The following is a 26,982-nucleotide window of genomic DNA, read 5'->3' on the forward strand; positions in this document are numbered from 1 at the left end:
CTTGTTGTGTTTGCATGGGGAACAAAATATGTAACCAGAGGATGTTCAGTGTGAAAAAGACTGTTCTTCTTACCCTCCTGAGAGGCTACTGCAAATAAGTCATTTGAATTTCTTGTAAATAACTTTTCTCTCTCTAACATTTCTACAACATGTCTTCCTTTGGTTGTATCATTGGGTCGCATTATGCACAGTGGCACCGGTATTTGTGTATTCACCTTTGAGTGAATCAAATCAACTCAATATGGGCCGCACTGCATGGTCTGACGTTACAGCGCAGTCTGGGTCTATTTTTAAACACTCCTCATGAGGCTTGACCTTTCAATGACTGAGCCCCTGCAGCATAAACACATGCAAAAAAGGGAAAAACGGTCAAAGCAATGGTTGGACTGATAAAACGTTACATCTGTGACATATATGATTTCATGTGTCTACTTTTACAATTCTGAAGTAGGCAAGGTGGTTTTACCCTTTTTTGGGGGGTGACATGCACACCTTTATTGTGATACAGTGCCTACTTAATCTACTTTTAATATTTGCTTAAATTCTCAAACCTGATCTGATGGCATAGCGTTAACATAATTTCCTGCTATTGTTGCTCTTCGGTTACCCCGAATATTTCAAATATATTTTGGAATAAACATGCATTACTACTTATGATTATGAACACATCTAACGTGTTAATAAAATGGATAAAATACGATTGGATGTGTAAACTAATGTAAAAGAGGCTCTGATGAGGTCGCTTATCTCTTCGCAAAAATTAATTCCTACAAATCAGAGGCTATATAGTCCTTTGCTCAGTTGTCTTAATGTGACGATTATGACTCAAGCACAGCAATCTTTGGAAGTTCTTGGCAACAAAATGCCTCCTCGGAATTCATCAGAAAACATGTGTGAAAGTATGTTTATGATTCAAACCTTTAAAAATAACTACTACATATGTTAAGACATAAACTCTTCAGTCATCATTATGGACCTACCATGCGCTATTTTAGTGAGTTTCTTATTTGACATCCTGAAAGACACGACTGGTCAAACAATTATGATTTCACTTTTATGATGACACTCACTCAAAATGACAAACGGCTTCAGCGAGATAAAAGTAAATTAACTCCATGCGCCTGCTGCTACTTTGCCAAGTACGTGCAGAGGAATGCCATATTGGACCAATTAAGTATCGGGTGATAGATTTTTCAAAGTCATACAAGGGCCTGAAAAAGTGGGGATGAAGCAGACCTTTCCATATAGCATGACTTATAGCGAATAAGTCATTACTCACTTGATTTACATCCTGCAGCTGCTGAAGATATTTAGAAGCTTGAACCTTAAAAAGCAGCTTCTCTGTCTCACTGAGATAAATAGTGAAATTGCTTTTCCACAGTGGCACGCAGTATTTTTTGTTATACAGACAATTTACACTGATGTTTATTGGTCTGAGGTGATTTGCAATATATCGTAGTTAAGATGACAGCTGTCAGAATAGCCACTTAACAATTTCTGGCATGCTGCTAGTACACAAAACTTTAACATGGATTAATGTATGTCTGTACAGAATCTATCTTTGGCTACAATTAGAAATATTGGAAACATTTGGGACAACATTATTAGTTGATACATCGATTAGCTGAGGGACAGAAAAATAGAAGGCAATTACTTTGATAATCAATTCACCCATTAAGTTATTTTCAGGCAAAAAAAAACAGGGGAGAAATACCAAACATTTAACTGGTTTACTTAGAATTGTTGATTTTGTGATGTCAGGCATTTTTTCACCATTTCAAAACTAAAATCATTGATCAAAGAAAGAAAGAACAAAAAAGCATAGATTGATTGATAAAAAGAATCTGTTGCAATTCTATAGAATAAACAGGCAATTGCCTTGAATGGCTCATTTCATATTTCATATGACACCTGCAATTATGCTACAGTAAATACTCATTAGTCTCAAACTGACAAGTTGGCATCATCTGTCCGTGACAATAAATCTCAAACAGAGTAGATTCATTGTAAATAATTAGAAAGAGATACAAGAAGTTTTGACAAGAAAAATCAAAATAAATCTGGTTTAAGCAGTTTGAAATGCTGCATTAATGTTTATTATAACAACCATATGAGATGTCATCTGCGTACAAATACGTCTATCAAAGTCCTACAATGAAATACTCTTGAATCGAGTTGTTGCCTTTTCCAGAGCAGTTTCAAAGTCAGAGCCAACGGCTGAGCACACACACAAAAAAAAAAAAATCACACAACTTCTCAGAGGAAAATGTTCATATCGCCTGAGGTGAATTTGGCAGGTTATGGGAGGAAAATATGATTGTTTTCATTTCTCGCTGTGAAGACCTAAGTGTGCTACTATAAATGATCATCACCTTCTGACCAAGTTTAACACAGACAGTGAACCTGGGGCACCGAGTGACCTCAGCTAAAGCACAAGCAATGCAGATAAAAATAAATCATGCATAAGCAGCAGTGCGCCACTGTAAACAACAAGAGAAAGATTACTGAGTGGAAAGAAAGATTCTTCTCAAAATAGGTCCAGCTGGTCCACTTTGTCTACTTGACAAAATGAGTAATAACAACAATAAGCATTTCATTACATGAAGAGGTACAAATGTCTCTTTATGGCTCAAAAACACTGTTGCTTTCTACTTATAGGGTAGAACCAATTCCCATAAAGCAAACCTATACTATCCCCCGTGAACGGGTTATTATTTTGAAATATGATGAGGCTTTTTTCATCTGGGGTGTTAAAAGTTGATGAAAGGCAGATACTCTTTGCATCTACTTCATGAAAAACATGTTTTGGTTTGGAAAAAAAATTCCTGTATAGCACACATTGGCAAGTGAGACCAGAAGCCAATTTACAACTCTGCAGGTGATAAATAAGGTTGTAATCCCATTTGTTCAACACTGGTGCAGAGGAACAGAGTCAAGTCCACTGATAAAAGATCCTGAATCAAGTTAGTATCTGACAACAAGCCTGGAGTCCCACTCAAACGTGCTATGTGTGAGTGGTGCTTCGTAAAAGGGGACCTCAACTACACAAAGCACAAATTGTAAAATGTATTTAAGGTAAACTGAATCATGTTCAATTAGTGAATGTTAAATATTTTAACCTTGGCATTCATAGAAACTATTTAATCATAAGTTAGTAGGTTGTCTTCAGTGATTCAATATTAATTGACCCTACAGGTGAAGCAAATCCGCCATCATTTAAATTGTACGAACCTGCTAAGGAATTGATCATCTCTGTCATTCTTTCAATATTTCTTTGATCTCTTCTACAAGACAATAGTTTTTATATTGTGAGAACCCTAACCATGAGGACTTTGTAAGGAAACTCTTACCAGCATATCATCCATTGGGCCAGCTATGGTGACTTTGAAAAAGGACACGCAAGTCCATATCAAAGAATTTTATGCCAAATCCTATGTTTCATGACACTTTGAATACTTCATATGAAAAATGATCAATGTCTACAGATGAGATTTGAACAGAAACTCTATTTCCGCCTTTTGTATTAGGGTAAAAAAATAATTTAAATATTCGTTCGGGTGTCTTAATGCTAATCTGAACTGAAGTAACCAAATGGAGGGCAAAAAGCGGGACTGGGGTAAGAGAACAATTATTTTCTTTGAGAGCTGTCAAGGTTTAATTATCTGTCTGGCGCTGGGATAAAAGCGAGTTAATGAACCACTTTAAGACATCTTTACAAAAAAGAATCAAGACTAAAAACTTCCCTGGGACAGACAGCGTCAGTCTCTTGTCATTACCACTCTGCCCCTGGATAAAACTTAACAATAGGTAATGTTATTCCCTGGGCTTCAAAATGCAATTCAATCCTTCAGCTTACAAGATGTTAATATACCTCTATGACAGATGTAGACTAAAGGCCACTTTAATTAATGAAGTTACACTTCCAATAGCAAAGTCTCTTTCTATAACATATGTATATGAACCCGCTCACAATCATACACTGAATCTAAATGCTCCGTCACTGACAACACTGCTGTGAGACGTGGTTGTTTATGAACTCTTAGTAGAAGCTGAACCATAAACACAATCATGTTAAATTTTTTTCTACATAAAATGCTTATCTTAAGCAAATAGGTATTTGTCAAATGGGCAAATGAATGAATCACATTCAAAATATACAATACTTTTTTGCTTTATAACTTGTTTGGACTTTGGCTCTAGTATTTTTTATACATAATACACCTTTAAGGCTGTCAATACACTTGACAAAACTATGGCCTGTAATGTAAAACTGTCAAAGAACCATCACTACAAAGTAACCAATCTTAATACCCCAACATATGGGTGCCTGGTATTCTGTGCGGTCTTTCTGACCAAAACATTATCCTTTCACTTTGCATCGACAGAAGCTAAGGTTACTCTTACAGCCCTTGTTGGCTGTTCAATAGTCTCTTCATAATGCTGGAGTGTCTCTTTCCCTGGCACTGATAAGATGTAATCAATGATCAATCATTAATGTGAATGCTGTATACAGGGGAGTGGAAGTAAAGCCAGCTTTCAGAAAGTAGTTTTTTAAATTAATTTCGGGTGTCTTCATATACTGTAGAAAATAAAGACAAATAAATGACTAAAACCGCAAACAGGAAAAGCAAATGGGCATATCAGCGCTTCAAGAGACTTTTCAATGGAACTGCATTTATTTGAAGCCAAACCATAATTTGATTAGGAAAACCTTCGGGTGAGTTTTCTTTAATTGATTCAGTTCCATTAACATCCAGTAAGAAAGAAAGAAACAGCTCGCCTTAAGAGTGCCTCAAGAGTGCAAATATCATCTTTAATGTCCTTGAGGACCGCTGTATTCAGTTGACAGGGAGAAGGGAAAACAAGGCTTGTTTCTGTCCGTCAGTATTCATGCTGAAATGGTTTCCCCATGTGGAACAGACTTCAATCTTAAGTATGAAGACATCAAGCATCAAAGCCAAGGGAACCCGTCTACCCTTCTGTACTGATTAGAAATTAAGCCCCGGAATGCTTTGGGAGGGATTGGAAAAAACAATTAAGAGGAAAGCTATGATCAAATCAAAGATCAAATACGAGAGGCTGAGATATATACGTAGCTGTGAATGACGACGGATGGTTAAAACGGGCGCATGTTGTGTTCAGGTGTGTGCGTACATGTGCAGTATATATGTGTGGAAGTTTTATGGTATTCAGATGGTACATGTCTGCCATAGAGACACATTGCCTCTAAAGTCCAAAGGGGAATGCAGTGTAGGCGTTACTCGCCTTTCCAATTCAGCATAACATCCTTGCTATTTTGTCGAAAAACAAAACCACCCAAACGCTCAGTTGTAGCAATTCCCATACAACTGTGCACTGGGGAAACAAACTACATTGGCTATCGGCTCCTTCGTTACACTTAAGTGGCCACTGTCTGCACTGATGGCCAGTGGTTTCATTTGGCTCGGACAAATTCGAGATTTCTCCTGAAGTGCTGAGTAGGGCCCACCTCTACTGGGGCATGTATTGAATCATTTGGGTTTTCTGTGCACGTCCACAGAGTGAATTGTTGTGTGCAGCTCAACAGCCTGAGGGAGGTTTTGAGGTGTGCACAGGAGGCCTTATCTGTCAGCAGCAGCAAGCACCTGGGGAGAGAAGGTAGCTCACTTCTCAGAATCAAGTCCATCATTTGAACTGTGTGAAGTATGACTTATATATAGATGGAGGATAGACAAAAAATAGTCCTAATTTTAATTGGTAAAAGAAAGGGCTGCCCCCTTGTAGTCGACCAAACCTAGACCTAGCCCTGTATTTGACGGTAAAGTGTTAAGGTTGCGCGGCTGTCAGCCTGGTTCTCCTGCCGAGGCTTCAAGGAAAAAGTGTCCGAAATAAGTCCCTGCACAGGCGGACACAGGTCGCGACTAATGCCGCGCCTCTTGCGTCGTGCTTGGTGCATGCAAGAGTGTGACAGTGTTTAAGTAATTTCGCTTGAGCCAACCCCTTAAGACTAGCGATAATATCAAACCTGTTTGATAATGTCGGAACGTCAAGACGGGAAGAAGACTGGCTGAAATCGGGTCGAAAGACCACCAAACGACTGAGATTACGTGCGCGAGCGACAACTGCAGCACGACTTCTGTGATTTCAGTCCGACATTGGAAGATTGTCTGCAACTGTCAAATCGCGTGAAATGTCGTGTAGTGTAAGCCCAGCATAAATTGCAGGAAAAAAAAAATCGAGTAAATGAGTAAAATTAAATAAAATCAACTATAAGGAACTGAGCCTTGTTAAAATAAAACAAACCCTCTATGGCTAGACCATGTGGGAATGTAATTGGCTGTCCACATTAGTTTAGCATTGTTGCATGCACTCGCAAGGTTGTCCCGAAACCCACTCGCTTCATTGTCTTAAGTATCAATATTTAGTAAGGCTAATTAATCAGGTTATTTGGGTTTAATGTTTGCTTCAGGCCGCATTTAAGCCCGTGAGATACAGCTGAGGCTATGTCCATGTTAAAAAGACAGTAAAATCCTAATATCCATAGTTTATTAACCTGATCGTCCACACCCACCAGCAAAAATATGAAAAAAAAATATTTTTATTTGCACAGCAAACAACTGTGAGGGGACTTCAGGTTCCACGGGCATCCTGCAATTATGCAGACCTTAAAGGGCAAGAAAAGAGAAAGAGACAGCCAATGAGAGAGAGATATAATATGAACCTTTTTTATACTTATAGTTTATAGTTAAACTTTATTAGGCTGACTTTATCGAACACTGCAGTGGGCATCGTACCAGCCCAGACTGGTCTGAACGGGTAGAGAACATGGAATTAGCATATTATCATGACTTTTAAAGCACCAAATGAATTGCTTGACAGATTTCATTGTAAAATATCATTTCCATGAGGCTGTAGTCAGAAAGCGACGGATCATAAGTATGTATGTCAGCCGGCCCCGTCTTCGTCACCGCAGCTTTAACTAAAAAAATACCATAAAAATATGGCCTTTTCAACAACCAGCGTTTGCAGTCAAAACTTGAAAGACATATTTGATATATTATTCCCTGGTAAAATTAAAAAATAATCTTGATAATTATGTAATCTTCCTTGATATGAAGGAAGCTTCCAGCTGGGGAGTGGAAAGTGATCCTTCAGTTGAAGTTTCTCAATCTATGGTGATTGACTGCTTACTACTCCCCGATCCATCCCGTAGAGACTGGAGTCTTGGCCACGGCGAGTGCACCGGCTGCCAGTCAATTACTGTCAAGTGGATCCTATTGCACTTCTTTGTCACTCTAATACTATAAATTTGGTTCTCATTAGATAAACGTCAAAAGGAATTAGGCCCATCATGTATTTTGTTTAACACCGCCCGGGCTCCTCCAAGCTCAACTCTAGCAACTCAAAACCCCCTAGTTCCTGGTCAGCTCACCTTAGGCCCGACAAAACAGCCAAGGTAAAACAAAGATGAACATGGGCCAAAAAGTGTTACAAATATGTCTAAAGTGACACGGGGCATTTTTAAACTCAGACATTAAGCATTTTATCTTACTGAAAGTCAAAAGTCACTAACAGTTACTAACAGTCAAGAGATGACAAATGCCTCTGCTATTGGTTGCTGGGGGAACCGTCAATGTAGTGTACATTAATCCAATGTATAACAACACACCTGCTGCTGTAAGTAGGCTATAGCCTTAATGTTATTCATTTTATTCTACCTCCAGGGCAGCAATGCATCTCACTGAACTACAATGTCTTGATAAAAAAATCCCAAAAAAATCATCCAATTTTCGGCCAGTGACAATTATTCTGAGATAACCTATAATCGGCCGAATAATCAGTAAGGCTGTAGTAGTGACATCCTGACAACTACAGTGTAAACATTCAAACTGTGGAGCTTAATTATGATCTATAATCCCTGTCAAATGGCAATCCCCTCTGGCCTGTAGCGCTGTCCACAGAGAGAGATAGCACGACACAACAAAGACACCAGTGTGGAAAGTGATGTGCCCTCTTGAGTGACACAGAACTAATGACTGTTCAGTTCAGTGTGCAATGTGTGAGTGTTAAAAGTGTTGCGTGTGTATGTGTGTGTGACATTAGCCAGTGCCTCTCATGAGAGGCAGCGCGCCAGTGTGTGTTAGCTGTGCCAAGCCAGTGTAGTGAACCACAACCACAACACATGCTTATGGATTATCACTCCGCTACTGGGACACAGACAGGAAGAAAAACGTGAAAAGTGTGTTAATTGTTTGATGTAGTACTGACATAAAATGAGACTACAAACCTGTATACTATATGTCTTCATTTATCCGTCTTAGGTTTTTCCTCTTGGTAAATAAGGGTGTTCTACTCCGTTAGTGTGTTTTTTGTGTACCACTGCAAGCTCTTTTCGCTGCCAGATTACTGGTGCCAACACAGAAATTACCCTGCCTCTGTCCTGAATCAGAGCCAGACCTGAAAAAGCCCCACTCTCAGTAAAGTAAAGCTGGGTACCCAGAAGCACGCACGCACCCAAGCACAAGCACACGCACACACACACACACACACACACACCTAATCATCTCAACTCTAAATTGTGGGTTGACATCAGAAATTGTGAGACTCAAATCGAACACACATACACAAAAATAACACAAGGGAATCAAACAACATCACCGGTGAAGACCATTGAAACAAATGAACTGAATACTAACACACCCTTTGTTTATCCTGTCACGGGCACCAATGAAATGGGAGGAACGATACGATGAGCAGTTGTTGGTGCCAAGAGTTGAGAGCCGTGTTATCACTGACACACAGCTGCCAGAGCGAAGACAGCGATATGACAAACAGATAGAGTGGAAAGGGGAAAAGAAGGCGAAGAAATGGCAGGAATGAGAGGGAAAAACAAGCAAGAAAATGGACTATTGATTGACGGACAATCAACTGGTTGAAAGACAAATAATGGTGGTTTGGATGGAGGGACAAGTCAAAGGATAATAATGGAGAGGTGGCCTTAAATTGCAAATCTGTGACAGCTCTCTTAACAATGTTGCCTGCAGCAACGTCCTCTCAACAGCTGTCACAGTCCAACTTTCTGGCTGCCACAATAATGGCCACAGTGTGGGTCGTGGCATCATTCTGATACAGCACTGTCATCTATTCTGCCCTGAGCAAGATCACCAGAGGAAATATTCTAATCGTTACTTTAGGCAGCAGGTAATTCATTTCAAGTCAAAACAATTCAGTTCAAACCTTCGCATTCAAGTAGCAATGCCACATATAAACTTGGAACTTCCTGTTGATGACAGGGGATGTGATTTAACATTATGCAACACGTGTCTTGCAGAGAATGCTAAAGGCAACTACATCTCTGTTACTCACCTCATTCAAAGTCAGACTTGAGTAAAAAAAAAAAAAAAAAAAAAACCCCAGACAAGCAGCAAGGTTTCGGAAAGGTAATCAAGAACAGCGGAGCCAGAGAAATGGAACATAAACGAGGGGATGATCTTTTGCTTTTCCCTCCCGCGCTCCCAATTTAAGATGAAGCCACACGGCACCACGGGCGAGATGAGATGGGATCTCACTGGCGTTCATATGGGACCTCCGAGTCATTACCAGCACATTGCCTTTGGAATCAAACTGTTGCGACGGCGAATCAGGGGAACAAAACTGCCAGGATTCGTGCGGCTCAATTGAAATGCAGTGTCCAATTAACTTTATAATCTGTTTTCAAATGAGGTCTACCCTGCTGCAGTCTCTGGAGTGTGTCGGTGTGTGTGTATTTGTATGCAGGTGTGGGGGGGGGGGATGAGTTTGTGTACTCTACGTAAACACATACACACACTCTTTGTTAAGAAAAAGAGGGATTTATATTCCACACGCACCTACATCCAATTAAACCAGGGAAAATGGAAGATTATTATCATTAGTGACAATGTACAAATAGCAACGTATTTTTTCAAACAGGAAGACACATTCAATATGTATTAGTACTTTAAATGGAAAACTGTCTGTGGGTGAGATTTATGTGTGCAGGTGATGATGTGAAACACAGAAGAGCACAAAGAGAGAGGCGGAGGGAGAGAGAAAGAACTTTTTAGTGTGGAAAGTAGGGCATTTTTCCAACATTGAATGATTTATCGAGATGAGCCAAAATAGTTTTGCATACGAGAAGACTAAAAGCATTCTCCGATACATTAGAGAGGACGGGTTTAGTTACAAAGCCAGAGTCCTTTGTCCTCTCTCCTAGTCTGTAATGGCCACAAAGTGATATGATTATGCTCATCTGAAAAATGCATGCATGAGTGTAGCGTGCACGTATTGCAGTATTAGTATCATGTTTGTCTCTCGAGATAACTCTCTCACAGTGTCGCACTCTATCTCCTCCCAGTCTGTCCACCTGTGTCCATTTCATCAGTTGAAAATGTTCAGAGGATAAACCTATTTGCACATGAGGTAGCTCCTTTGACAGTTGAAAATCCCACACGACTTTGTCAGGAAATGACTGAGGTGTGAATAGTTGATAAAGGCCCCCCCCCCCCACCCCCCGAGGGAAGAGAAACATGTTTCTGCATCACACCGCTTAATATAATTTAAAGTTTTGATCATTATTTATTCTTTTTTCGGTTAGTCTGACTTTTATTTTATTTGTTCCCTCTGCCTTCCTGCTTTACTTTGCTGTAGTTTTCTCCTTCTCAGAAGTCTAACCCAGAACTGCTAAGCTATAAACATCACAGCTAAGTAGATGGCAATGCAATCACTGCTGCATTGACCCGAAAAAAAATTATGACAATAAAAAAATATTCTTTTAAGAAAGAATGTGCTTTGCGCTTACCACTGTGGAACACTTATTATATATCTGTATCCAAAGCCGATGCAGGTTGGTACTTCACATTCTGACAGGCTATACATTAAGGAGGTGAATGTAATTAGAAAGGATATTTGAGTGAGACGGACAGAAAGAAAATGAAAAAATGGAATAACGTTATTCAGGGTCTCACCAATACATTTTCAGTCGGTGCAGTATTTTGAGTCACAATTTGTGACATATGATTTTTTTTAAATCCAATTTAGCCATGCATACAGTAAGCAATATTGGAGTCTTTACTTTCTAATACAGCGGCTCTGGGTATTATACCTGTAATATTAAAGCTAATGTTATGTGGTTTTCTAAAGCTCTAGAACTGGACACTTCTTCTTTCAAAGGTTTTTTTATTAAATGACAGAGTTGCAAAGCAATTGCAGTACAATGGATTATACATTTCTTCCCCTTTTTTTCCCCCGAACATACCCCACCCATATCCCACCCTCACACCCAATACACACTTTAAGAAATAAAAATAAATATGAAACACAAAACTCAACTCAAAGGTTTTTTTATTAAATGTTAATAACAACGGAATTGTAGCACAGCGAGTACAAATTTTTTCCCCTTTTTCTCCCGAACATACCCCACCCACATCCCACCCTCACACCCAACAACACAAAACACACACCACAAGAAACAAAAACAAACAATCAATATGAAAAAAAAGAAAAAAAAACATAAAGAAATACAATTAAATCAAATAAAAGAGGGAAGGGGGTAGCTACTCTTCTATAATTATTGTTGGTTTTTTAAAATAATTTAGGAAGGGGCGCCAAATTCTGTCAAATGTATTCTCGGATCCCTGGGTAGTGTAACGTATTTTCTCTAAATTCATACATGCCATAATGTCTCTAATCCAATGTGAGTGGGAAGGAGGAGCAGGATCTTTCCACTTGAGTAAGATAACCCTACGAGCAAGTAATGAAGTAAAGGCCAGTACCTTCAGCTTCACTTTAGGCAAGCCCGGATTTGGAGCAATGCCAAAAATTGCAGTGAAAGGGTTCGGCTCAATTTGATGCTGAATTACTTCAGAAATTGTTTGAAAAACTGATGTCCAGAACTCAGTCAAGGTGGGAAACAACCAGTACATGTGAAAGAGTGATGCCGGTGCGCTCTTACAGCTTTCACAGGTCGGGTCTACATCGGGGAACATACGAGCTAATTTAGTTTTAGATATGTGGATACGATGTACTACTTTAAATTGCACAAGAGCATGTCGGGCGCACATGGAGGTAGAGTGTATCCGATCCAGGACTAAATCCCACATGAGATCTGTGAAGGCAGAACCGAGGTCCTGCTCCCACAAGGTTCTTATAGCTGCTAATGAGGGGCTATGCAACTTCGAAAAAAGGTTGAAAAACACAGAAATTGAGCCTTTTAATGTGGGGTTTACAGAAAGAAACAAATCGTCATGATTGTCTGGCGGTTTATAAGGGAATTGGGGAATTAACTTCTGCGTAAAATGCCTGATTTGCAGAAATCGGAAAAAATGAGTCTTTTCGATACCAAAATGTTTTGTCAATTGAGAAAAACTAGCGAATAGATCATTAATAAATAAATCGCCAATGCATTTTAAGCCTTTTTTATGCCAGATCTTAAATGCACAATCCACCGTCGAGGGAGTAAACAAATGATTAGCTGCAATTGGGCTGAAAAGTGAAAAATTCTGCATTCCAAAATTCTTCCTAAATTGGGTCCAGATTCGAAGGGAGTGCTTAATCACGGGACTACTGTTGGGAATAGCCGAAGAGAGTGGAAGTGCGGCGCTTAAGAGGGCAGATAGAGACAATGGGCTAATAGCGCTGGATTCCATTGTTAGCCAGACTGGGGCTGAGTCGTCAAGGTGAAAATGCACCCAATACACTAAAGAACGGATGTTAGCGGCCCAGTAATAGTATTGGAAATTAGGGAGGGCCATTCCACCTGTTTGTTTGGGTCTTTGAAGAAAAGCTTTCTGTAACCGAGGGTGTTTACCATTCCAAATATAATTTATCATTAAAGAGTCAAGGGCCTGAAAAAAGGATTTGGGGAGAAAGATGGGGAGACATTGGAATAGATATAGGAACTTTGGGAGTAATGTCATTTTAATTGAATTTATTCTACCTATAAGAGAGAAAGCCAGAGGAGACCACTTTGATAATATTTGCTTCGCCTGATCCAATAATTTGAGGAAGTTCGATAAGGAGGTGGCTGGCTTGGCGACAAACAAAAGTAAGTCATCGGCGTATAATGATACCTTATGTTCAATTCCTCCTCTCCATATCCCCTGAATCTGTTTATTACCGCAAATGGCAATCGCAAGTGGTTCGATTGCAATAGCAAAAAGGAGCGGGCTCAAAGGACAACCCTGCCGGGTCCGGGTGCAGAACTACTTGAGTAACGGCTGTTTGTTAATACTGAGGCAGAAGGGCATGTATATAATAATTTAACCCAAGAAGTGAAAACAGGACCCAAACCGAATTTTTCAAGGGTAAAAAACAAATAATTCCATTCTACTCTATCAAATGCTTTTTCAGCATCCATAGAAGCGAGGCATTCTGATTCAATATTTAATATATATGGGAATATAAAATGTTCATTAACCGGCGGATATTATAAAATGATTGGCGTCCCTTTATAAACCCAGTTTGGTCGGGGGATATGATAGAGGGGGAGAACATCCAATCTGTGGGCGAGAATTTTAGCAAGTATCTTCACATCCGTATTTAATAGTGAAATTGGTCGGTATGATGCACAATCTAGAGGATCTTTATCCTTTTTTAACAACAGGGAAATACAGGCCTGATAGAACGAAGGCGGGAGTTTACCTGAGTCAAATGAGTCTGAGAATACTGAACATAAAATCGGCTGAAAATGTCTTTAAAAAGTCAGATGGAAGTCCGTCTGGACCAGGAGATTTGCCTGATTGCATAGATATTATTGCTGCAATAATTTCCATCTGAGTAATAGGTGCCTCAAGGCTATGTCTCAGGTCTTGAGAAAGGGAAGGCATGTTTAGGTTACTGAAAAAGGTTTCCATCACCGTAACGTCTACTGTACAATCAGAACTATACAAATTTGAATAGAATGTTTTGAACTTTTCGTTTATCAATTTCTGATCTGATGTTGTACACCCACTGTCTGTCCTTATTCCAGGGATGAGTTGCTTCGCTCTAAATCTGCGCAGTTGATTGGCCAGGAGATTACCAATCTTGTCACCATGCTCGTAAAAAGTACTTCTGCTCCTAAGCAACTCAGCAACTTGACGAGAGGAAAGAAGGTTGAATTCTGTCTGAAGTTTTAAACGTTCTTTGTAAAGTTCAGATGAAGGTGAATTAGCATATTGTCTGTCTATGTTCAGAATCTGATCAGCAATTTCAGTTTGTTTCTGTTTTGTACACTTATTTTTGTATGCTGCAAATGATATAATTTCACCTCTCAAATAGGCTTTCAGGGCTTCCCGAATTGTTGCATTGGACACATCTGGTGTTTTATTTATACTCAAAAAAGTTTTAATATGTGTAGAGATGTGTGAAAGAAAACTCTAATCTGTGAGCAACAATGGATCCAGTCTCCACTGCCTTCTTGTATTCTCAACGTCAGAGAAAGCCAGTTGAAGGAGCAGAGGAGCGTGATCTGAAATCACAATACTTTCATAACTGCATGACTTAAGGTCTGACATCAATGAATTATCAACAAGAAAATTATCAATTCGGGTGTAAGTGTGGTGGACATGTGAAAAGAATGAATATTCTCTTCCTGTGAGGTATAAACACCTGTATGGATCAGAGAGGCTATAATCAGCAAGAAATTATTTGATATAACCTGCAGATCTACTAAGAGTGGCAGGGTTGGGGGAAGAGCGGTCTAAGACTAGATCTAAATAACAATTAAAATCCCCACCAAGAATAAGAGAATGGGAATTGAGATCAGGGAGTTGAGAAAAAAAATTCTTAAAGAATTCTACATCATCAACGTTAGGCGCGTAGACGTTGGCCAAGATGACTGACTTATTGTAAAGTTTGCCTGAAACAATAATAAAACGTCCATTTTTATCTGATATAATGTTTGAGGACTCAAAAGGAATATTACTATCAATAAGGATAGCTATGCCCCTAGCCTTACCCCTGAAATTAGAATGAAAAAATTGTCCACACCAGCATTTACTTAATCGCCCATGGTCAGAGTCATGTAAGTGGGTTTCTTAAAGGAAAACTATTCCAGCCCTGAGCCGTTTTAGGTGGGTTAAGACCTTACCCCTTTTCACTTGGTGATTTAGCCCCTTGACATTCCAACTAATTAAATTAAGATTGCCCTTCATCTAGCTCAGTTATAGTGAGAATAAAAAGAGTTGCTCCGATAAGAAAAAGAGAGGCACAAGGACAGAGTAGCAAAATACAGAGGAAAAGAAAAACACACAAAAAAAAGGAAAACATAAATAACTGAAAACACAGCAGGTGATGACTTATCAGCTAAACCCCCAGTTAACACCAACCCATCCCACCCAGACCCCACATATTGCTCTAAACAGCAAACCCCAAAATACCCTTACTAGTCTCACAACAAACATTCCAAGCTTTAACTTCCTGGCCTGTGCTAGCTCCCACATAGGTCTTGTACAATTCACCCCATAACAGCCTAGTAACACTATGAACAATCCAGCAAACTGTCAAAATGACAACACACTAAACAAAAATACCATGCTCACCCAGCAGATTCAAAATACAAACAAAAATAAAGGCGTGAGTTAGACAAGCTGTCCAAATGGCAAAAAAACAAAACAGACATGCTTATCCAGCCATTTTAAAATAGAGATACAAATAAATAACGGAGTGAATTAGACAATACGTCAAAATGACAAGCAACAAAAATGTCACGCTCACCCAGCTGATTTACTCATTTTAAAAAGGGAGACAAAATTGCGTGTAGTACCATCAGTCTGAGAGATTGGCTGGGGATATGAAAAGAACATTTGTCCACAGTTGTATACTCACAGCAGGCAATCGTATTTACTACGGACTCACACCCAATGTAGAGATGTAGTTAGATGCTTCAGAGACGGACCGCAACCACCTTCTCTCGCCGCTCTGGAGAGTAATGCGCAGCTTCGCAGGGAAGAGGAGAGAGGGTCGGAGACCACGCTAATAAAGCTCAGCCATGACCCCCTTGTATTCAGCCCACTGCTTCAAAACCTCCGAGCTGTAATCCTCGTAGAACCGGAGCTTGTGGCCGTGGTATTCCAGCTCGCCTTGTTTACGTGCCTCTCTCATGATCAAGTCTTTAATCTGGTATCGGTGGAAGCGGATGATGACGGGACGTGGTCTCTCACGCGGGCCAGGTTTGGGTACCAAAGTGCGATAAGCTCTGTCCAACTCCGGGGGAGAAGGGAGAGCTTGATTACCAAAAACCTTGACGAGAAGCTCGGAGAAAAAGGCGGTGGGGCGTGCGCCCTCAAGTGACTCTGGTAAGCCCACAATACGAACGTTCTGTCTCCTACTTCTCCCTTCCAAATCCGATAGTTTAGATTTCAGCGATTTGTTATCTTCCTGCAGTGAGGAGCACGTAGCCTCAAGTTGTTCCAGGCGTCCGCAAACAGCTTCTGCATTATCCTCGAGATCGGTTATACGTTTCCCCTGGCCTGAGACCACGGCCTGGATGTTGTCTAGCTTAGTGTCCATGCTGGCGAATGATGACTTGAACTCAGCGGCTATGGCTGCTCTATGCTGCTCAAGCAAGTCCGGAATGGAAGCCGTTGAGCTAGCATTAACGTCAAAGCTAACGCTGTCCGAGGACATATGTGACTCTGCCGAATCTCTTTTTGCGTTTTTCTTTCCTTTAGGCATTTTTCCGAATCAGTGTTAGTGTTACCGGCAATACAAGCACAAAAAAAAATCGATGAAAATAGGGTTTAATCAGTTAAGTCTGAAATAGTTAGTGGGAGCTAGAAAGCGATCGCACCTACTCCATGCTCTGTAACCCGGAAGTCTCCAGAACTGGACACTTCTGAATAATAACGTATACAGTGTTTCCCCCAGCGCTTTATAGCTAAGGCGGCCGCCTTGACCACCAACCGACCCAAAATGTTTTTAATTTTTTTTTGTGCTGCACAATTAATGTACTAGCAAGCGCGATGTGTGCTTGTGCATGGTCATAACTGCGCAAAAGGCCGCAATTTGCGGTAAAAAGCATGTGTCTCCAAGCGTGTATCAGCTGCTCTGTGTCTGCGGCTTTGCGCGCGCTACCGTACCGCGCGTGACTACGGCATGCAGGCGGGAGAGTTAAACGAGCAGAAGCAAACCGACATTTAACTAGTGGCAATAATAAACGCAGTGCAGTTCTATGGGGATATTTAGCTGAACAGAAAGAAGTGCTCTGCAAAGCTAGAACAGTTTAAGACTCCACATCACAGTGGCAACACAACCTATTTATCAGCTCAGACAGGGCAGAGAAAAGTTTGATGAATGCATGAGAGTGATGGCCCAGCCAAGTTTCAGTAAGTGTTTACAGAAGTGCCACACTGTTACTATCTTTGAAATGCATTTAGTAATTTTAAGGGGCTAAACACATTGTATTTATTATTTCAACTATTGAGTTATTTTTCAAACAGCATGCTAGTGTAGGCCAAGAAGATTTATTTTCAGAATTTTCAATGCTGCTTTATTTTTATGTTTTAAATTGGGAAATACATGTTCCAAAACGACCAATAACCTCTGTATTTAAAAAGAAATCAAGCAAGTAGGCTCAAAATAACCATTAATGAATTATAGGCTATCGCACAACAGAGGAACCAGGCTATCGCACAACAGCCACCATCCAAAAAGGAACTTTAAAAAGTTGAATTCTCACTTTGATGTGCATACACATGTTAAGAGTATGGTCCATTATTTGTATTTAGTGTGTCTGTATAGTATTGCACCAAAACAGTAGAAGTTTTCTTTAATTGTGCTTTGTACTGTATGCATGTTTGCACATAAATGTGTACCTGCACACAGCAAACAAAATCGCACAACTGTAAGGTCAGTGTCTGTTGTATTTTTGTATTCAAATTAACAGTTGCCGCGCTGCACCTCCCATGTCCCGGGGCAGTGACCACCTTGACTAAGACATTTTCTGGGGGAAACACTTGTAATGAACAAACATATCTAAAATAACCTACTCCTTTTTAGATGAGATGAAAAAGTGAAAAAAGAGTCGCAGTACCCACATTTGAAATCACATCATATTGGCTAAAGTATGTGGGGGCATTTCACTTAAATGTCATAATCTTCTCCAGGGAAGCAAAACGTCAGTAATATTTCAAACTGGGGCCGGAATAACGTCCAAGTATGGATCCTTTGGACACAGGCCAAAAAAACGCTGTCTGATATGGAGACGAATGAGAGTCAGTGATGATAGATGACACTTGTATCATCATGTTGCAGAGGAGATGGGCTGCAGACAGGTACACTATCAGATAAAAGTGTATGGAATGTACCAGGCTAATTGTCACTATGCAGTATTACAGAAGGGTTGGAGTGATTGAGAGCCCTAATGGAACAAACCACACATCCACCCTGGTGTGCCCACTTAAACGGCTGTAGGTGTGTGTGTGTGTGTGTGTGTGTGTGAGCGACCACTGCTCAGATAATGATGACCCATAATGCATTTTGTGCCGACACGGGCTCAGGGCCACTCTCAACAATAAGACCACACGTATGACCGGGATGGAGAGAGTGGATGGGGGGAAAAATAGAGGAGAGGAGAGGAGAGCATGTTTGTGTCAGAAAGAGAGACAGGCGGTGAGGTATCGAGCGACACTCAAAGACGAACACAGATTAGAACAGTAAAGGTGAAAGTGGGACAGAGAGTGAAGGAAGATTGAAAGAGTCTTACCATGTCAATGAGGTTTTCCTGGATCCGGTTCAGTGTGGATCTCAGTCTGCTGCTGATAAGGCCCAGACCCGATGACTCATACTGTAGAAAACACACACGCACACGCACACAGACACAGACACACACACACAGTTAGTGTCTGCACCTTGGCTCCAACACCTTCCTCTTTCAAAACACACACTTGAGCGGTGTGTGAAAGAACACAAGCACACAAACACAGCAACATGTAGTTTCATCTCAAAGTCAGAGGCAAGGGACCTTTTTATTTTCTGCTTCTAAATTCAAAAGGGGGGGGGGATTGAAATGAAAAGATGTAAAAAAAAAATCCATCACACAAGCTACAAAGGATGACGGAGGAGAGGTTAAATGGAAGGGTGGAGAGGGCACAGCAAACCCTACATCTACATGTAAATGTTTCTGAAATCCCTTTTGGGTGTGCTTGACACAATACTTGAGGGAGCAAATCATGCACACATTTGAGGGGCTTTGAAAAAAAAGGTCAACCACACCACACTCCTACACAAGTGTTGACTAGTATTTTGGACCCACACAAGGTCGGTACAACCTTGTGTATTAGTCACAACACTTCTGGAGATCTACTCTTACCAAGCAAGCAGGGCCCACCATCCTGGCAGGGCCCGCCTCTCTGCCACCGTGAGTTGGCAAAGACGGGCTTGGGACAGGCTGTGCACCATGAATGGACAGCAGAAAGGAAAATAAAGAAGCACAGTTTCAAATAAAACAAATTGAATAAAAAAAAACATGGAAGGAGTATTACAGACTTTGAGAACAAGCATAAAGAAGAAACAAACAAACAATGAGACTGATGCTGATGGTAGTAATTATTTGGAGTACCCTTGCCTCACATTGAATTAAATTAAAATGGTCTTTAATTTAAGAGCTAAAGGCAAACTTTGTTCTCCCTCGGCTCAAGTCAGATAAGGTAAGGAAATACCCAATGAATGTTGAACCATACTGTCAGGATACATTTCTACATCTCTCAGGTGTGATACAAAACTAAAGATGTATGACTGGAGTGTTTGCCCCTATTGTCATGTGTTTCAGGGGCACTTTACACGACAACACGAAACGGTGCAAACGCGGAAATATTCTCGCGGTTGCACTATATCATTTACATGAAAACAGCAAACGCAGGCATGAAACCGCAAGTTTTTGAGATCTACTCCCAGGGAGGATTTTTTGGAAAACACAACGGTTTTGGTTTCTTGTAAACACCGAAACCATTTTCCCTGGTAACGCTGACGTCACAGCTCCACTTCACGTATGCGTAGTCTATAACATTTTCTGTCAAAATACCCACACGCGAGTTAGAAAGAAGACAACATAACATGCAAGGTGTCTCCGCGGCACCATCACTGTGATCAGCGGAGAGTGTCGTGCAGGGCTCAAATATAACACTCGCCAATTTAGTGTAAGCGATTAGTAAGTTATTGAGACCACCCGACACTTTTTCTGGGGAAAGATTTGTGCTCTGCCGGTTTTTCTAGCAAAATAAACGTGTGTAGCTTCTATATGCCAGGGACACGGCTCTCTCTACATTAAAAAAACACTATCCATAGTTCAGCGTGCAGCAGTTAATACCCAGGGGGCAAAGTGATTTTATGGACATGGAGCGTTGTAAAAGGTTGTTCACCAAAAAAGACATCTAGGACCTTCCACGATCACAACCTGGGTGGACAACCTTGTCGACAAGCTGCTGGAAAGCTACAGCGGGCCGACATAGCAAATCAGAACCACTGTTTTTGTGAATGAAGGTGAATGGGGATGGGCTAATGGGGAATTTTTTGAACTTATAGATATCATTATGAAACTTTGCCAGTTGATTACTGACATTAAAACAAAAACTTTTTGTATTACAGTATTTTCCAAAATGTTTAAATAAATATGAAAAATCATCAATATCTTACTAATGATGCGTACATTTGCATATCTGCAAAGTCCCAAAATCTAGATGTTGGAAGAAAACAAAGTCAATTTGTTTTGAAATTTTGAAAACAAAACAAGTGTCCAACTGCCTGAAGCCTTTCCTAATCACAGTCCAAATTTGATCAATACATTTTTTACACAGTTACATTTCATGTGCCATGGACCAAAAGTGTCCTTTTGGAGTCTCCAGCTGGTATTTTAGGAAACGGCCAGACATTCCCTTGGAAAAAACTGTGTAAAAAAATTCATTTTCTATGGGTTATTGATCAAATTTGAACTGTGATCAGGAAAAGCTTCAGGCAGTTGGACACTTGTTTTGTTTTCAAAATAAAAAATTACTCTGCTTTTGTCCAACATCTAGATTTTGGGGCTTTGCAGATGCAAATTTACGCATCATTAGTAAGATATTGATGATTTTCCATATTTATTCAAACTTTTTGGAAAATACTGTAATACAAAAAGTTGTTGTTTTAATGTCAGTAATCAACTTGCAAAGTTTCATAATGATATCTATGAGTTTAAAAAAGTTCCTATTAGCCCACCCCCATTCGCTTTAACAGCTGGTTCTGATTTGCTCTATCGGCCCGCTGTAGCTTTCCAGCAGCTAGTTGACCAGGTTGTCCACCCAGGTTGGGATCCTGGAAGGTCCTGGATATCATTTCTGGTGAACAACCTTTTACAACGCTCCATGTCTGTTTAAAAAAAAAAGGGGTTTTGCCCCCTAGGTATAAGTTACTGTTCAACAAAAGGAGCATTAAGGCTACGGCTTCACAGTAAAAGCATTTCACTGGCTAAACATTAACAGCATTTCAATGGACAAACGTGAGTCGACTTTTATTTTGATGTACGCCTAACAGGAAAGTAGCCGCTCACAAAGCCCCTTCACTATCAGCATGTCTTCTGTTTTCACGAGTTCAATGCAGTGAAATAAGAGGACAGAAAGCTTGTAATTTACAATATTTGTAACCCCAAGCTTACACCAACCGCTTTATGAACGTTAATGGCATTACTTTTCGGTTAAAGTAAAGGTTTTATGCATCAAATTGTACCGGAGGAGCTATCTACTAGGCTGTGTCACCGCTGACTATTGGCTTGGCATGGCTGCTACACTGCTACTACAGCGATTTCGTCCCGTTTCCTCTGAAAACATGTTACGAGGGAAGATGTCAGATAAATTGTGTCTGAACGGGGTTTTTTTTTAAAACCAAAAACGGGAAAACTGTCACGTTTTCACCGTGTAAAGTGCCCCTCAGAGAGCAGAACAGCAAAGATCAAAGGGTTCACAGCTTCTTGAAGGCTAACTTCAAGGATGTTTTTAAGCTTTCAAGTCAGATTGACTATATTTAGACACTTCCTAATTAGCTCATGAGTCCGTTGCAGACAAAAATCAGTTTGACCATCAGTAAGAACAAAACAGCTGTTTAAAAAATACAAATAATATTATCAGGGTTATCTTCTTTTGGGCTTGGGAGGCTTTCACTCAAAAGCCTCTTTTTAAAGGGGCTTACATAAACTACAGCTGTGGGGTTTGAAAGACATGGGCATTGAGGAAACAGGGAGAGTCGACTTAAAGAGGCTATTGAGTTGCATTGTGGTAATTGTAGGATCAGGCATTTTTGGAGCATTTCAACTTGAGGGCTACAAGGTTAGAATACCTCGGCCTCTTCTGCTACGATTTTGATCTGTCTTTAAAAAAAAATATCTTTTGAGTTCTCAGAATTTAGGGATGTGCAATTCCAGATTTTCTGGAGCACCCCTTTAATTAGCCGGCTATTATCCCAAAGGAGTTCAATAGCCTTGGATTTAAGAAAAAAATGTAACCCCTTCTTTTAGAAAAAAATACTTAAAAAAAAGGTATATCTTCTCAGTCCCATCAGTAGAAAGCCTGGCTATTAATGGCGGTGAAAAAAAATCTGTGAGCGAGGCACATAATGCATCTTTAGCATATGTGTGTGACGGAGTCAATAGTGCAGCCGGAATTGACGGGGGGGGGGGGGGGGGGGGGGATATACACACAGATAAATGGAGTATTTACCCCTCTGAATATTAATGTCACCCATTACTCTTGGAGGGGAAAAGTCAAGCAGCTCCATCTTAATTCCAGAGGTGTAGGGCCTAGGTCAAAATATCAGCATATGTGCATAGCAAATTTCCATAAGCTTTTTAAAAATTCATAGGGGGACATTAGCATTTTTTACTGTAGCTACCTCTTTGAGTCAGACTATTCATAAAACTTAATGAGGACTAGAGATACAGTTGGGGGGAAAAAAAGGGAATGTGAGAGTTTTAAAGAGGTACAGACGGATAGATAAAGAGTGGCATTTGAGTAATGAAAGGGGAAAAAGCAAAAGGGATAAAAGACAGGTGATGCTGCGCAAAACATGGAAGATTCAGGATACTGTGTGGCATAAAAGATGGTAGAAAAGAAAGGTGGGTACTGGCAGCCGCAGAATTGACTGAGAAATGACGATAGAGAGTTTAGATAACGGAGAAAGAGTGATTTGAACGAAGGCATGATGACCCACGGTGGTCAGATTGAGATACAACAGTAAATGGGCCCGCCTGACAAGTAGCAAACTCACAACCAGTGTGTCTCCCCGCCCCATTGTCTACCCCTGTGACTGACACACACACACACACACACACACAAACACGCCAATAATGTGCATGGGAGCAGCCCCCGCAGAGCGCTCATCCTCTTTATCTCTTCCACCTCGATGCGACAGAAGTCATTTTGCTGCTATCATTACCACTTCCCTGAGGGTGAAGCTGACACAAATGCCGCTTTCTTTCTGTGTGAGGCACACTATAAATTACATGATGGTCTTTAGATGCAGTGGGGGAGACCGTATGCTATAGTCGAATGGGGATTTTTCAACCGAGATAGACAGCAATGAGAAACAGATGAAAGCAGTGGTTATTCCTCGTCTCTATGTATATGATCTTATAAACATAAACCATTCAGAGAGCCATCTTTAGAAATAAATTCAGGCAATTGTATTGAAGCACCAAACCACTGATATGGCAGAGGTAAAATAGTATTATACAACTGCAGGGCACTGGGAATAAAAAACAAACTCCTGTTAACTTGCGGGGTGTAGCTAACTCAATTCTAAGTTTTTCCAGGACGGTGGTGACTTAATCATATTTTTTTCCAAAGATCATTGGTATATTTTTACAACCAGGTCCATCTGTATAATGATAAATGTCAACTGCTGTAAAAACATTGTATCTAAGGAAGATATGTATTGAACTCAAGGTTATACATTCTGTCCATTTTGGTGACAGTGGAGACAGTCACACATGTAAAAACAGTCTTTGGCAACAGAAAAGGCTTACCAGAAATACAAAAAATAGACCCTTCTTTCTTTAAAGAGTAACTATACCCAGTCTTATAATATCGATTATTCTCATAAACAAGCTTTCCCCCCCACACATTTCACAGCAGTGATTTTCTGTTGCACTAATAGCACTGAGATACATCACAGCTGTGTATGGTCACAGGTACAACCAGCCACAATTGACCACACACCAAGTTGGGATGTGGTCACAACGTCCAGATCCTTACACCTTTCCACCCAAAGAGGCGAGTGCAGTAATGTTTTTCCCTGTCCAAAATCTCGCTCTTCAACATAAATACAATCGAATCAATCGGTAGAGTATTAAGTCAGATATACCGTACCATGTCATTACGTCCAAAGAAGGTGTACACAGCGTACAGGTAGTAGTCGAAGAGCTGTGACACGCAGTGGATGACGTCGAAGGCGATCGGCTTCAGAATGTTCATCATCTGCATGTACTTCCCTGTATGGAGATGGCAGGATTTAAATAGTCACCAAAAATATGTACATTTTTCTTTTTAGCCCAAAATCAATTTGCAATAAATTAAATACAACATCCTTTTGGAGAGAACTTTAGCTGGAGAACACACATTGAGGGCAAGGACTTAAATTCAGCATGAAGGTAATAAAAGCAATAGGCACAAAGGGTGAAGGGGTTTGACAAGGTTACCATTGACCCAGAACTGATGAATGGAGGGGGAAAGGAAGAAGAAGTAAACTCAATCTAGCTGCCTTTGCCTCTGAGACGGCACTGTTATTTTTCAAGCCCTTTTCTCTTGAAGTCTGCGCCAAGAAGCAATACAGCTCCATCAAAGCTGCAGAGACTGAATTAGAGGTGACCGCTTGGAATCGAACCCAAGTCTGACAATTTAGGTTTTGTCAAATGGCTCTAAATCGATACTACCAATTGTGTGGGGAAAGAAAGACAAAAACAACCAACAATTGTTCTTTTGTGCACTAGGGTCTGGGGGTATCCAGTTTGCTCTACCTTTCAACCTTCCCAAATGATACCCAGCTGCACGTCAGGTTCTACCTATTTTTACTTCAACTGTAGCCTAGTTGTTTTAGTTTCTCGACTGACACTACATTTACTAGATTACATTGAACTATTGACGACAAATACTTATTTTTTTAACAGCACTTGAACGCATCAAAACACAACCTACGATCCAAACTAAGGAAACAAAATCACTGCATATAATTTACTTGTTAAGTATTTTAAGCTGCATTCTTATATTGAAGATGCTATACACAAAGAAGCAGCAGTTGCATCAACTCATATGAGTGTGTCCAAATAGCGCGTCCTTTTTTGACAGGTTCTTTATTTGACGAATTAGGCCTACATTATTTACAGGAGTTCTATCATCTATTTTTTAGCAACTTCAACCACAGGCATGTGTGCTGCTGCTGGACTAGGACTTACGCAGTTAACGCATTTGCAGTATTAAGATGTGCTCATTACAAGGCAGATTTTTCTTCATGACTGTGATTAAAGGATTACCATTGCTATATATACCGTATTACCGCCTAACCCTACTGTGTACTGTGTGTGAAGAAAAGTTTTGAAGTATGAAAACAAATGGGACGAAGAGTTTAGAGTTTTTTTTTTATATACATAGTTAGCAGCATTAACCCCAGTTATTAAATGATTTCATATAGCGGAAAATGCATTCAGCCATATAACCATATAGGTAGGATAATTATGTCGTCTAATTCCTCGTCACACATGAAAATCACATCATGAGGGTCACAGCCAAAGGGCACGCTTTGCAAAAGAGGGTCTTCAAAGCCCCGTCATAGAAGCGTGTGTAAGCGGTGCCTCTTTGGACACCAAAGGTCAGAGCTCAGGGTGGAGGCTAACCGTTATTAGCGCGCCTCAGTCACACAGGTAGAGCAAAAGAAACCCGAGTGTGCACGGCCTCACTTGTGAATAAATTGGAAAATTCATCAGGCCAGAGTGGACACCCACTGTGGCTGAAAAGGCACTGCTCCTCAAGGAGGCAAGGCAAGGCAAGTTTATTTATATAGCACAATTCAAACACAAGGCCATTCAAAGTGCTTTACAGGGGCAATATTAAAATATATAAAACACATTAGAAGACATTTAAAAGCGAATGAAAAGAAGGCAAGGCAAGGCAAGGCAATTTTATTTATAGAGCACATTTCAGGCACAGGGCCACTCAAGGTGCTTCACAGGGTTAAAATCAAATAAAGAATACAAATACAAAAAAAAATGAACAAATTTAAAACATGGATAAAAATACAACATTTAAATAAAAGAATTAAAACATTTTACCAAAAAAAAAAAAAAAAATACAGGTTAAAAGGGAAACAAGAACGTTATGAGACCCGATTTAAAAGAGCTGAGAGTCTCAGCGGACCTCAGACTCTCTGGCAGTCCGTTCCAGACATTGGGCGCATAAACGCTGAATGCCGCCTCTCCCTGTTTAGTCCTAGCTCTGGGGACTTTTAAAAGACCTGTCCCAGACGACCTAAGGGCTCTGGGCGGCTCATAACGTATCAGCAGATCAGTAATGTATTTTGGCCCTAAACCATTTAAGGCTTTGTAGACCATCATCGATATTTTAAAATCAATTCTTTGAGTGACAGGAAGCCAGTGTAAAGACCTAAGAACTGGGGTAATGTGATCTACTTTTTTGGTCCTAGTGAGGACTCGAGCAGCAGCGTTCTGAATTAGCTGAAGCTGTCTGATTGATTTTTTAGGAAGGCCTGCAAAGACACTATTACAGTAGTCAAGTCTACTAAAAATAAATGCATGGAAAAGTTTTTCTAAGTCCTGCTGAGATATTAGCCCTTTAATTCTCGATATATTTTTAAGGTGGTAGTAGGCTGACTTAGTAATTGATTTAATGTGTTTTTTGAAATTCAAGTCGGAATCTATCACTACTCCAAGAAGTAAAACATTTAAATTAAATTAAAAGTACAGGTTAAAATGGAAACAGAAAAGTCTTCAGACTCGATTTAAAAGAACTGAGGGTTGCAGCAGACCTC

General features: G+C 40.2%; 1 protein-coding gene across 1 annotated transcript in view; it reads right to left on the minus strand.

The window, feature by feature from the left end:
* Window positions 1–26,982, minus strand: part of vps50 (VPS50 subunit of EARP/GARPII complex) — a 127,423-nt gene that overhangs the window by 23,930 nt on the left and 76,511 nt on the right. Inside the window, exons 21-22 of the mRNA XM_080045172.1 lie at window positions 24,312–24,433; window positions 18,683–18,763 (exon numbers count right to left, since the gene is read on the minus strand). Coding sequence (XP_079901298.1) covers window positions 18,683–18,763; window positions 24,312–24,433 — 203 coding nt within the window. The remainder of the gene's footprint in view (window positions 1–18,682; window positions 18,764–24,311; window positions 24,434–26,982) is intronic.

The sequence above is a fragment of the Ammodytes marinus genome, assembly GCF_949987685.1.
Source record: "Ammodytes marinus genome assembly, chromosome: 17".
NCBI classification, from domain to species: Eukaryota; Metazoa; Chordata; class Actinopteri; order Uranoscopiformes; family Ammodytidae; genus Ammodytes; species Ammodytes marinus.